Below are 14668 nucleotides of genomic sequence, written 5' to 3'. Positions count from 1 at the left end.
AGCAAAATAAAGTTGTCATTTGCAGATCGAAATATTTCTAGAAACATTGTGCTGGGTTTTAGCAGCCTACCAGAATGCATTTCAATTATGTTATATTCAATGACTCGATGTAAACATTAAATAAGAATAATGATTTGTATGAACAATGTACATTACGTAATAGACATAATATATGAAACCCTCTTACAAAGGTAGTTATGGGCAGAAATTATTACGCACACTCCTATAATTTGAGGTGGGTAGTCACCCACCTCAAGGAATAATAAGACTAACTGGTCAGGACGAAACCTAAAAACACTAAATTACCCGCAAGTCAACCTCCTAGTAGCTATGGCACAGAGCAGACAAGCTTAACTTATGGAAAGTATTCACAAAGTACAGAAAAAGTAGCAAAGTCAAAACACCAAACAATAACAATCCCAAACAAAATTACAAACATAGAATGAATGGTATTGAACAAAATGACACCACAATTACAAAAATGGAACATGGGAAACTGGAGAAATGAATTTCAGCATTATAAGTAAAAATAGTGCCAAAAAGCATTAAGCACCTGTTAGAGCTGGTGGTTTATGGCCAGCTGGGACTCATTGAAGCCAGACAGAATCCACAGTCTTAGATAAGATGAGTATGATACACTTGCCTGATAGCCTGTGCACACCCTTAGGTTGCTTAGCACAGAGCAGGCAGGCTTATCCTAGAGGCAAAGTGTAAGGTATTGGCACAACACCACCCTCACAGCACACTGAGTACACTACAAGAAGACTCCAAATTGTGGGTATAAAACACTGGTTTTGTATTACTCACACATTGCAATTAAAATAACATACATATTGGATATATGCTTTATAGTTATAAGCAATTGTCAAACTCTCCTATTAGCAGCAGAAAGGCATGAACATGTATGTACTAGTCATAGGTATTCACTTGCCCTGTTATCTCCTCAGCTTTGTAAGCAACATAAGCCCATGTGCGTACTTCCCGGAGGTGTTCACGATCCAAGCAATTTCTCCCACATCAAAAGTGACAGAAACATACTTCGATAACACATTAGCATAGAACACAACATTCCCAATATCGCATACACCGTACAGTTGTAATGATCGAGAAATCACAGGTTTTGACTATGCCTCATGACACATCCCATCAGCCACTCAAACTACACTAGCTAATGATACATGTTGCACCCACTGGCAACACTTTCAATAGATTGTTGGGGCTCCCTAAGGTGGTAGGAAACAGTTACTCGGTTTCTTCAATCCAAAATAAGCCTTCAGGCACCCAGCAGCACCTTCTTGAGTGCAGGATCACTATCTGCCGTAGGCAAAAGACTGGTGCGCTATCAAATTGGAGAAATGTTTCCCCTCAGGCAGAGGTACGAGCTGCAGTTGCTCCAGTAAGCCAGCCGTGGGTGCACACAAGGCACAACAAGACCCCTCGGGTCCTGTCGAGATGTTATCAGCAACAGAGTACCTTGTGACATGGGTCCGAGGACAGGGAGCGGGCAACCTCAGACGGAGGCTGTGATGTCAGGCAGTGTCATCCTTCCGATCTGGAGGTCAGAGACAATCTAGGCTTCTAGCATGGGTCCCTCGAAGGCGGCAAACTACCCCCAGCATCCCTCAGACACAACTCTCTTCAGAGTTGGCAAACTTCCCCAGCACTCCTCGAACTCCTCACATTCTGGCACCCCAGGTGGGCCACTGATCTTTATGAACATACTCCTCTGCAGAGTGTGATTATGGCGTACAACAGGGCTGTCCTTGTCCCAACTGACAATCACTTCCACCGGTTTTCACGGCACCCTGTCCTTATGATCTCATGGACAGGAGGCCAGCCAACCGGCCCTTGTAGAGTGCTCAGGGACCCAGGCCAGGCCAGTTGGAAAATAGCTACTGGCCAGCAACTTCCAGACAAAATCCACCAAGTGATAGTCTCCTTCCTCCAGCACGACAAGTTCTAGGCCACCACAAGTCTGCGGATAATCTAGTTGGAGTCCCTCCTGCTCCTATGGTTCCTCTTATCAATGTCCTAGCCAGCGTAATATGTTTCCAATTCCAAAAGGGTCTCTAACTACTGAGGCCAGAGCACCAGTAGTTATACTCACAATGGTATTTGATGATGAGATCCATTCAAAAGGTCACCTTTGAAATCCACAGTTCTTCCCAAAATGTTCTCCTGTGTGCAATCCTACCCTGGGAGGCTTGATCACTATCTTTAATGGGGCCAAGACCCTGCCCCTTGGAATGCAGGTGCCCATTCCACCCTCTTGTATCCATCCAAAGAAAGCCCCTCAAAGTCAGAGGTCTACAGTTTCCATTGAACCCCCACCTTCCTGCCTTCTATCAGTAATGCACAGATGTAGCTGTACCCTCAGCACGCAGATGGGGATTAAAGACAGGCGGACAGGAACACAGAGCCACAGGCCTAGAAATGCCAACCTTCCCAAAGTGGCATCCACTTTAGTAATGTTGAATCCCCTTGCATGGCCGAAGAGGATTCGCCATTACTGACTCATCAATATCAAACACGATATACTGGTACTCTTATGCATGTAGGAAATACAGCTCAATAGCCTTTCCACTGTCCCCACATGTTACCCAATGCGAGAGACAGGCCCCACGTACCAAACACACTATCTGGCGCGATTCACTACCAATGCATGTAGTACCCACGCCCTGCATCTTCCCGACAACACCCTGTCCCAAAGGAGTACTCTGATGTAGCAAGAGACATGCAGAACTTACGCAAGTAGCTTCCTAAATGCCAAGCCGACTAACAGTAACCTGCGCACACAGGCCCTCCAAGACAAGCCTGTGGCACATTTGAAGAGTTACCGCCACGGGTGGCACAACCAGTGCTGCAGGTCCATGGAGGAGCATTTGAGTTATACATCCTGGATATATGTCTTACCCCTAGACAAGGGACTTACAGCTAATTCAAATCAGGCAATCATGTATACACCAATCACCAGTATGTATATGACAAGCACAGCGCTTTGGCACTAAATGGCAGTGTCAAAAGCACTCAAAGTCCTAACGCTAGCACATAGGTCAGCAGAAAACCAAGAGGAACGAAATAAGAAAGTTGAGGAAAGCACTCTAGAAAGGAAAATTTCCAACAACGCCAATGATAGCCTATGAATATGGTAGACTGGACTTAGGAACAATTTCAGGATCCTATGATGGCTCCTGAGGTCTTGAAAGTCCCCCAAAAATGTTCTATTCCCAATTTGTTAGGGTTTTCAGACCAGCTCCCCTGTGTCATATCTAAGGATCCCAGGACCACAGGGAGAGCACTTAGAGCCGGGACTCACTCTAGAAGTAAGGTCTAGGGCAGATCCAATTGATAGTTGTGAACTGGTAAATTCAATAAAAAAGCCAGTCCCTGTAGACATGCAGGAGGTCGTTCAATGCACCAGTGAATTCTTTCTCTTAGTCCTGGGTACAAGAGGGAGCAGGTCAAATCCCCCAGAGATCCTCTCATGGCTCAGACAGCAGGTCCAGTCCTCATATGGCCTACCTGAGCACCATAAAGTTATCTGAGGAGGGTTTCTTTAGGAACCACATTGTGCTAATGAAATAAGCAGTCCTTTCCCTGTGTCCAGTTCTGGGACTAGTTTCTCTCCCACTGAATTTGAAGCCAGCCTGGCTAGTGTGGGCCTTGGGGGCAAAGGCTTTCTCATCTTCAGGTCTCTTCTTACACAAAAATGTGAACTGACGGGCCTCACTTCTGTGCCTTTCAAGTTAATTACATTCTTGGGTGCACCTCAACTGTTCTTCTTGGGCTAATAGACATTAGATGCTCCACACCAGTCCATCCTGTTACCTGGCCTAAGTCATTGTTCTGCTATGAGGACAGTTTTCAGGCCTCATCAATTTCAAGCACTTATGGGGCAGCTGCTAGCAGGCTAATGCAAATTAGCTTCTACGAACTTGAGGCAGGGAAACTGTAACTTTCAAAAAGTTGTCTTTTCCACATAGTTATTAAAAATATTACTTCACAAATGAATTGGACATATATACATACAGGATTCACCAAAACATTGTGCAGATGGTTCTAACATAAATTAGAAAAAAATATACATTTGGCTTAAGTACAAGGTACAAGAATCAAAACAATAAGGAAGGTAGGCCTCAGTGCAAAGATCATGTCTTAAGTGTGAATTTGAATATTTGAAAAAAGGAGAACATGACAGAGGGAGGAAGAGTGGAAAGGCGATGTATAAGGATTGAATTTCATGTTTTTTTAAAGAGAGAACTTGACAGAGGGAGGAATATATATTCACCTTTCCACTCAGGAAAGGTTAATTCTTGTACTTTATGTTAGAACCATCTGCCCACTATTTTGGCGAATCTTCTAAATTAAAACACATGAAAGATATAACGTATTTCCAATTGAATACATTTCTGAGACCACATTCTATTTATTTAAATGATTTGCTGATAAATTATACTCCTTTTATGTAAAGTTTCATTTCACCACCATGTTTAGTATTATACAAATTAAAAACATATGAGAAATGTACTCTATTTTGCATATTTTCACTGTGAACTACCCATTTAACAAGCAAATATCAATATAATTCAGAAGGTGACTAGTGTCAGTGAATATGAATGATGTATGTGGCACAAAGGCTAATATCGGTGGTAAAATGTGTGGTTGCCCTAGCATCCAATGCATGTGGTACGGGCACATACAATGAATATTAAGAGGTGAACAATCTGAAGGCTTCTAACAATGATGAATAGAGAAAAATAAGCGATAAATGTGTTGTACAGTGCATGTTATTCAGTGTTTCTGGTAACATGATATTCCGTCAAGCACATGGCTAAGTGTTTTTATAAATGTCAACTTTGCATGATTTAACCCATTATGTGTTTTTCTCTTACACATTTACTTTAGTATTCAGTTTCTCTAACAAATAGCCACACACAAACAAGATTTTAATACCAAATTCATTTTACATACTTTCTGATTAGTCTGTGATTGTTAAGGAAATCAATATTCCATGATATACTTGTTTCTGACACGTAGAAATGTCTGTTTATTGTGAATAGGTTCTTGGAGATTTCCAAAGAGTGCATTAGCTCATGACAATAAAAATAAGTATATTCCCTGACAAATTTAAACTATACATTTCACTTGAAGTTACGAGCATTTTCTACACCAATATTAAATTAGCCCATTTACAGAAATATTGCACGTATAATTTAGCAACATAGATTAAACTAACCTTCATATTCACCTTTGTGAGATTGTTGGACAACTAGCTATGGTTATATTTTTTCACAACTGCTAGTTTGATGGTAACATATTTCCATAATCATCCACTTTGGATACAGAAGTAATCACTGCTAGCCTTTAATAATATCAGTGCCTATTAAATATTTCATGTCTTTGACCACAAGCTGTTACTTTTGTAATTTAAATGTAAACTTCATTAATACAACCATTTGTTAATTTGTAATTTCCCTATCAGATCTGAAAATTACATGGTATTGCAAAGACAAGGAGGTCAAGCCCTCCCGGTTCTTCAAAATGACTCAATTTGAAGATACTTACCAGCTTGAAATTGCTGAAGCTTTTTCTGAAGATGAAGGGATATACACATTTGTTGCTAGTAACACTCTGGGACAAGTGTCATGCACAGCAAACTTGAAGTTGGAAGGTATGTTGTAAACATATTAGCTCAGATGTTTTTGCTATATGGACACCAAGCTAAATAATGCATGTTAGTAGCCGTCTTGTTGTTGTAATGTGTTTCTGCTAAACTTATGTCATGTTGTCTCTGGCATCCATTAGTATTCTACACCCTTTGTTGATATAATTGGCTTGTATCTGGTGTTTGTCTCTCTGATGTTGTCAAATTCATCAACAATGCTCCCAATTTCTGTGTAAGTTCATCACTGAAACAGGGTTTCTTATTCCATGTATTCTAAATAGACTTTTTTATAGTGCATATTCTCAAATGTAATCTAGAGCAAGATGGATCGACATTGCACCGTAGGGCACATGATATAACTGAAGATATATGTGAATGATTAAAGCTATATCAAAGTCCATTTCAAACAAATATCAGTCATCTTATCATACATCTAATTGGTTTTGTACTGATTTGGACTTTTTGGAAGGAAATAGCCAGCAGTTAGCTTTACAATGTTATTACCATTGCGTTAAACATCATAATGGAGCATGAACAGACAAGCACCAAACAAGCAGGATTAAGCAACGCTTATGTTAATTAAAGAGCATACCTTGGGGCAGCAGTAGAAGTGTAAAGCTATTCATTGGGGTTGAAATGACACTGGGCAGAAGACCCCTGCAATATTTTCAATATTAAAGTAATATATTTTACAAAATAAACATCCAGTATAATAGATGATATTGGCAATATTGGCTCTTATTAAAAATTATGACAGCTATTCTTCACAAAGCAAACACAAGGAGTTGATGGACTGAGCGCTTAAACCTTTCAGACACTCACCCCCAGTTACAGATCTGGGTTGAATTCATCATCAATCTTTAGCTCACTTTGCCACATCAGTTCGGACCCAGCTATATGCAAATCAGTCTTGACTCTGTCCCTCATGGGAGCAGTCAAGCCCGAACTGCCAAGCCAGGTCTGAACTGGAACAAGCATCCTGGGATGGGTTTTGGGGTAACACCCCTCATCAGCCAGGCTAGCTTGAATCCAGTGGCAAATGAGCAAGGGACCAACATCTGGGCATACCCTGCCAACTTAGGGTGAATAAAGCAAATACAAGAAGATGATGGACGGAGAGCTGAAACTTTTCAGAGACTCACCCTCACTCACTTTGCCACTGGATTCAAGCTAGCCTGGCTGATATTGGGTGTTACCCCGAAACCATTTCCAGAATGCTTACTTCCGGTTCAGGGGAACATGGCTTGGCAGTTCGGGCTGAACTGTTCCCTTGAGGCACTGGGTCAATACTGATTTGCATATAGCTGGGTCTGAACTGAGGTGGCAAAGTGAGCTAAAGAGCGATGATGGGTTCAATCCAGATCTGTGACTGGGGGTGAGTTTTTGAAAAGTTTCAGAGCTCCGTCCATCATCTCCTTGTGTTGGCTAGTCTTCACACACATAATCTACACTCATGAAACTATTTAGAGATGTATCCATTTTTTAATTACAAAGTGTGACATTTATTGCATTCTAAAATGGCAGCAACTGAATGCCACATCTTGTAGGTAGGTTGCAGGGTTGCAGGCTTAAATATTGGTATACTTCTTTTCAGGGCACATAACAGTTAAAGAAGTTACACCAGAGTCACAATGCCATATTTCTTCAACTATTTCATTAAAGAAGGATCTTCCTTGCCAAAAGCCTGCCTTCATTCAGCCTATTTCAAGCTGTAGAGTTTGCAGTGGTGAAACTGTCAGATTTCTTGCAAAGGTTTCTGGTTTGCCAAAACCAGAAATGCAGTGGTTTCACAATCAACAATTGATGACACCAAAAAAGGATATAGTTTTCAGTTTCGACGTATATACAAATACAGCTATGCTTATTATAGTTGATGCCTTCATAGAGCATGCAGGACAATACTCTTGTGTGGCAAGAAATAGTGCTGGCAAGGCAACTTGTGAGGCTTCACTGGAAGTGACTACAGAAGGTAAAGACCTGAAAACCCTTAAAGCACATTTTATATTTCACATGTGCACCATGTTACTAATGTCAACTTCTGTGCTCTTAGTATAGAACACTGCCACTGTATTTTGCACTGTTACTGGTAAAACATTTACATTTATTTTCTTCATATTAAACCCAATGTAGTGTTATAAGAAATTAATACATTTCAAAACTAATTCACTTTTTAAATATTACCTACACAGAAACACAAAACAGTATTCACTCTAGTTTTCGGGGGTGTAGAGTTGTATGTATTTATCATGCATGGTCTTATATTGATGACAGTTGCTACTGAATGTACATGGAAGACACATTTTATAACACAAGGACACATGCTTTCATCTTTATCAGTGTTAATGCATAGTTTTAAGAAACTCAGCTGTAAATTGTTGGGATATGCCTCCTCCTGTATCAGCCGCATGAAGCGTTCATCCAGTTATCAATGTGAATGCCATTTTTGTGAATTCCCATCTACAGCATGCTTACGACATGCTTCATTTTCAGATGAAAATGATGGGGTCTTTCTTTCCATTCACTTCATCTTTAGTGTGTTCATCCTAAAATACTTTAGTTGTTAATTTATTTTTTTGTCGCTTGATTATACAGTGGAAACCATAGCTAGGCAAAGCATGACAAATTCTGGGACATGTTTAGAGGACTCCACTATTTTAACAAAGGAAATTACTCGTGTGCAAGGAGCTTCATATCAACATGAAATGCAGGTTTTTGAAAGCCTTTCAGAAACGCTGACTATGCAAGCAGCATCTGCAAGAAAAGTAGAAATGCATCAGAAAACATTAATTTCACAAAGTACTGAAACCACCAAAGTAACTGCAACTGAACTCTTTGACAATAAAGATGCCTCTCCAAAGGTCACATTAAAGCTGCATCCTCTTTGTGTGAAATGTGGGGAGACCGCTCAGTTCATCTGCCTTTTTGATGGCGAGCCCTTTACTGGAATAACCTGGGATCATGAAGGTGATGTGATACAAGAAAGTGAGAGATTAACCACCTCACAAAATGGCAGTGTTCAGATGCTTACTATCCTTAATGTGCAGATGGCTGATCAAGGACTGTACTGTTGCACTGTACAAAACTGCCATGGAGGAACAACAACTTCTGCACTACTAACCGTAGAAGGTGGTTATTAAATTTTAACATTGTGGCATATCATATTCACACTATATTTGTAGATTGTAGGTTGCTTGTGTGTTCACATATAAAACTTAACTATTAAGTTTAACTTTTTTTTACACATATTGTGCTCTATTCATTAATGATTGCTTTGAGATTTCTTGTTAGATAACTACATTTGTATGCTGGAGTGCATTAATGCCCATGCTTAGAACACATCCTTTCCTTTGAATGTTATCCACATGAAGCAAACATTGGAACAATTTGTTATGACATTTGTGCCTGGTGGCAAAGATTAATCTTACAAAATGTCACAAACAGATGTTCCTCCAATTGGTTGCACTACATTTTATAACCATATGGGGGGCGGGTGAATGAGGTCTATATCTACAACATTTTGTACATTTTTATCAAATGTACATAGTCCAAAATTTGGATTCACAAGAGAAAAGTCATTGTAAATTTACCTTCAGGCTGTTACCCCATTGCGCAAATATTCAGAGTTCCATTCCTTCTGTATGCACTGGACTGAACACTTGTGCTGGTAGTCTGGGTGTTTAAGTTAAACAGAACAAATGCAGGAAAAAACCCAGCAATAGTACTGAGCAAACTTTGCTAATTCTATAAAAGTGTTTACAGCTTATAGACATTCAATTGTCTGCCAAACCACACAATGTGAGAAACTGTTTTGAACTCAAAGACATATGTCAATACAAATGAGAAATTATGGTCACTACAGTTACATCTTTGTGTGTCAAAAAGCAACTGAAATGCTGTGGTTACTTAGTGCATCTAAAAAGAGAAAATTAGGCAACATAGTTTATGCACAATAATAATTATTATGTGCATTTTGACTGTTTTTCACAGGTAAACATTGTGCAATATGTATGAGGGATATATCCTCCCAGATGTGTTACCTTCCATCACATGTTGCCATACCTCAAATTCTAGATCTTAATATATCCAGATCTAAATGAAAAGAACCCAATCAATCTTGCCTATAAAGTAGTTTCACATTTCAAATCAATGTGAGGTGTACCCTGTCCTCTCTCTAGTCCATTATAATAGTGGACATTATGGTGTCAGGTAGTGCAAAGTATTTCAACATATCTGAACCAAAGTTCTAATGCATTTTATACCTACCTACTATGTGGCCAGCAATTTTGACCCAACAGACACACCATATAGTCTAGTGTGGTAAAATACCCCTAATTACTTTTCTGATCAATACAAATATTTTCCGGAACCCAGCTAAATCTGTGTATGAAACTTAAAATTCTTCACCAATGTAAACCACAGCTACACCAAAGATTAAGACTAGTCTTACTAATGAGATGCAGCTGATGGCTAGGTGAAATTTATGTCATGAAATTGCCTTTTCCCAAAATATCAAAATTTACTAGAGACTTTACTTTGATTAGTGCAGTTCTTATACTCTGTTCACAAGAATCGAAAGTAAAGACATTTTCTTCATGAAGTGCCACATCAAGCTGAATCTTTCAAGTTCATGTGGAAATAATAATTTATTAATCCAAACTTTCCACATAAAAAACTAATTTGGATTATTGTAAAACACCTGAAAATTCACTCTGTGAACTGGGCATGCATGCAACCTGCAAGTAGTATGGGCCCTTGCAACTGACCAAATATTATAACTAACACTTATCAAAATTAAAGCCAGTAAATAGGCCATTACTAAATTTTAAAGTACATACATACTCACCTACACATGAGTTGGGAACTAACAGACTGAGCATTTATTCTCTATACTAATCATAAGAAGACATTTATATTTTGTTTTGCGTATAGTTCCGGTATTCAAAGCAACTAATCTATTGCTTTCCTAACTTTATTCTTGCCTAGCTAAAGAATCACAATCAAAATCAGTTACACAAATTACCCTTGAGTCAAATACTAAAAGTATTAAAACACACAGAGAAAGCCAAAGTAGGACAACCTATGAAATGACGCAAGAATCATCTAAGAAAACATCAAGTATATCAATATCTACATCACAGAAGCCACGGCAAGCAGAAAGACAGAAAAGCAGAGAATATTATCCTGATGTTGTTCCAACTGAGGAATTGATAGACACTGATATCACCACACCTGAGTTTCTTGAGAAGCTAACCCCGGAAATGACTGTAAAAGAAGGAAGCGACGTTTCACTCTTTTGTGTTATAAAGGGGGTCCCAACTCCATGTGTGATCTGGCTGTTCAATCAGCTGATTCTTGACAATTCTGCATTGTGTATCTTGAAATTTGATGGGCCCGTCTGCAGTTTAAAAATGTTGAAAATTGCTCCAAACCAAAGTGGTATATACACTTGCAAAATTATTAATTCTGCGGGACAAGCTGAGTGCAAAGCTCATCTAAAAGTGACAGGTTGGCATTTGCATGTTCTTTCCCAATGTGTCTTCCTCTTGCAATCAGTAGCAACATTTTGTCTCAGACCATGGAAACACATAAGGAAATGTATCTTGCTAATGTTACACTATTTTGGCTTGATGTTTGGTGTTTAAAGCATGCTACATCCATGAGAAAAAATGCAACAAATCTTGTGGAACGATTATTAAAAAATTCTCACACTTTCCAAAAGGTTGTCCCTAAAGGCCACACCTTCTGTTGGATTAAGTTTGGCATTTGTCTGTAGTTACATGTTGCAGCTCTGTGTCTCTTGTACACAAGAATGTTAATTGTGTCTTTGTCAGATGTTCAGTGAGTCCCTTTGAAGAACAGAGGAATTAGCATATTACAATTATTTTTTTGTTTCCTTTTTTCATTCCAGCCTTGGAAAGAGTTATTCAAGAGAAGATTGAACAGCAAATTGAATTGGAGGTTAAAGGTACAATATTTTATGAAAACAAAGTCTAAAATGTAATTTATCAAATCATTTAAAACACCTTTAATGTTTTTATTAAGAATGAAAGAGCTCAATTGTTCGGTAAGCATATTCATATGCAGGGTGTGTTTTCCTTCATACTTATTGTTGCATTTACTTGTTAAGCAGTTAGGGGCAGCACATATTTTGCATGTGTCAAAGCGTGCTAAATAATTACTTCACTGTGAATGGCTACTGCCCTATGGGGTGGGAGTCTCTGAAGTGGAAGAATACATGTTGACAACAATGAATACATTGACCATTGCTCGTTCATGGTAACTGGGATATTTCTGAGGCATCATTAGTGGTTGGCAGTGGGTAGAGAGGAATATTACAATTTGACAAAGTGTTTTTAATGTGGTTTCTAGTCATTGAAAATTGGCTTTGATGCTTTAGTGTCAAATGCAAGGTGCCTAGATGGAAATGATCAGAATCTCAATATGTCACAGGTGTGTTTGGAGATGGTAAGGTGGTGTAAGGTGCATGGTGTAAGCAGGAAGAGGTACCTGGAGCTGAAATATTAGAGACCTCTATGAGGAAAGGAGAATAGGAATGTATTTGAAGACAAGATAAGGTGCTGATTTAGAGTTTGGTGGACAGAGTACTCTATTGCAGATGTGACAGAGTACTCTATGCGCCAAACTATCAGCCCGCCCATCTTGTATAAAGACAATGTGATTGTCTACTTCCGAAAAACAAAAAAAGTCAAAAGTTTGGTGGACAGTCGTCAAAACTGATGCAGGCTTTTCACAAAATTTTTAGTACAATGAAAAGAGCCACTGTGACAGCAGTTCCCTTCAATCTATACAGATGACAGATGGGCCGCCAGTCATCTCAAAATTGGATGGATGGGGTACTGTCGAGGTGGTGAAAGTAATGTCATCTACCATTCTGACAGACACTGCTCCGTTTGACAGACACTACTCTGTCAGCCAACCTCTAATTCAGGCCCCAAGAGAACCCAAGGGAAATAATCAGTGAATTTGCCAGACATCCGCAGTGGTCAGTTGAGGCAATATTTGAAAAGATGAACCAAGGCATGTGAGGAAAAGGAAACTCTTTTGAGGGGCTGAAATGTTTAAATGGAGAAACAGTAGAGGTGGCCATTATAAATGCCAATAATCACATTAATTGGAAAAGATGTTATTTATAAAGATGTTGAAAGTAAAATAGGTATGCAGTATGCTGTTGTTTGGTGGGTGTTGGCTGAAGGAGGGTGGCTGAAATAGTTGTGATTCTCATTTTACTACTGATATTAATCTGGAAGGACTGAGTACAGGGGAAGGAAAGGCTGGAGTCAGAAAAAAAGGGTAAGGGATGGCATTGGCAACAGTGAACAATGGAAAGTTATTAAACTCAATCTTGCTGGTTGACCCTTAATCAATAGGTGGCCATTCAGTAGCAGCACGCGCAGAATCGGTTTTGTGAACTTTAAGCACGTTTGTAAGGAAACAATGAGCTGATAAATTCAGTTTTATTGCTGAAGCGGTGGTAAGAGAGCACAGACTAAGCTGATGTTACAAAACAAGGGCAGTTTAAAGTAAAAAAAAGAAATAGAGAACAAAAAATGGAAGAGGCAGAGCCCTGGGGTTAGGAGAAAAAGGGCTTAAGGACTCAGGGGTGTCTTGCTATTCACCATGGTAAGAGGAAATAAGAGTATTCTGGCCAAATGTATGAAGAATACCAGACAGGTTGAGATGAATTAGGATGGAAGAGAGGTGATTGTGTTTCATCAAGTTTAAGCAGCTATAACTTTGAGGCTGTGCAGTGACATTTGTAGAATCTATATTATAGTGGATTGTGGAAATAATTTAAATTGAGATACTGATTGTGACTGGTAAGTAGGAGGCTCAAGTAGGTTTTTAAAAGACACAGAAGAATGTTAGGTTTGCAGAAGATCCACACATATTCCATGACTACAGACAAGCAACCAGGTTTAGGCAGGCGGTGTGTGCAAATCAGAGTGTGTCATTTCTTAAATATGTGACAAAAGAACGTTGGAAAGTTTCAGTGCTTTGAGGAGAATCAGTTCAAAGGAGCACAGAGAGATAAGAATAATTGGCATGTCAGGTTACATTTACTAAGTGAAGTGGGGGAAGAAGTTGGCAGCATGATGGGCTATAATTAAATGAGCAGAAGAGTTTTATGATGGAGCATTTGACAGGCAAATATGGATGTCTTGATTGTTTTGCTATTTGCTGACAAGAACATTGCATGCTTGTATTTGTGAAGGAGGATAATCTTACAGGGATTTGGGGATGTAGACATAAGGAATGGGAGGCTACTGGACATCAAGAGTGAGGATGAGGATGAAGATAAGTATCTGAAAGTAGAAAGACTTGGCAACGGGAGGGGAGAGGGTTGCAAATAAATCTGTGCAGCATGTGGGCATTCATTGGCAGAGGGGAAAAGCATAGGAACTCTTATGTCACAGATTGCTAGTTGAATCATGCTGCGTAACTGATGGTGAATTGGGTTAAGGTGCAGAGAACATGGAATATCCCGAAGACAAGATACTTTAAACAATTTTGCTTTTACGTGTAATTTCTATTAATATAAACATGAATCTATGTTTGTATATCTTTCTTAACCCTCATTGTCTTTAAAAAGTGTTTGGCTGTTATATAGGCCATACACATGCATGTCTGTCAAGATATTCAAAATAAAAAAAGCCCAAGTATGAAGTATCTTTAGTTTAGGAACATTTTTCAATATGCAGTTCTTTTTGACAAACCATAATGTAAAAGTGTTATCTCAAGTTCATTAGAGAACCATATGGTTCCTTGCATCATCATAATCCATATAAATGAAATGGATTATTTTACCTTCCAAATCCATACAACATATACATGTAATGTAATATTATTTAATTTCTAAATCTTCCTTACATGGCTTGCAGATAGTGTATGTCGTCAATGTTGCTTGCTTTTGCATAACATTGTGAAATTAATGGCTGTATTAGTTCGAATAAACGCCTTCTCGTGCCAGTTTAGTTATATACA

At 39.0% G+C, this 14668-nt stretch overlaps 1 protein-coding gene across 1 annotated transcript in view; it reads left to right on the top strand.

Annotated features, from left to right (window-relative positions):
- Positions 1-14668, top strand: part of TTN (titin) — a 380526-nt gene that overhangs the window by 65345 nt on the left and 300513 nt on the right. The window contains exons 41-42 of the mRNA XM_086956205.1: positions 5483-5671; positions 11574-11630. Of these exons, the coding sequence (XP_086812331.1) occupies positions 5483-5671; positions 11574-11630 (246 nt within the window). The remainder of the gene's footprint in view (positions 1-5482; positions 5672-11573; positions 11631-14668) is intronic.

The sequence above is a fragment of the Lissotriton vulgaris genome, chromosome 2_1 (genome assembly GCF_964263255.1).
Source record: "Lissotriton vulgaris chromosome 2_1, aLisVul1.2, whole genome shotgun sequence".
In the NCBI taxonomy this organism is placed as follows: Eukaryota; Metazoa; Chordata; class Amphibia; order Caudata; family Salamandridae; genus Lissotriton; species Lissotriton vulgaris.
This window is presented reverse-complemented; position numbering and strand designations above follow the sequence as displayed.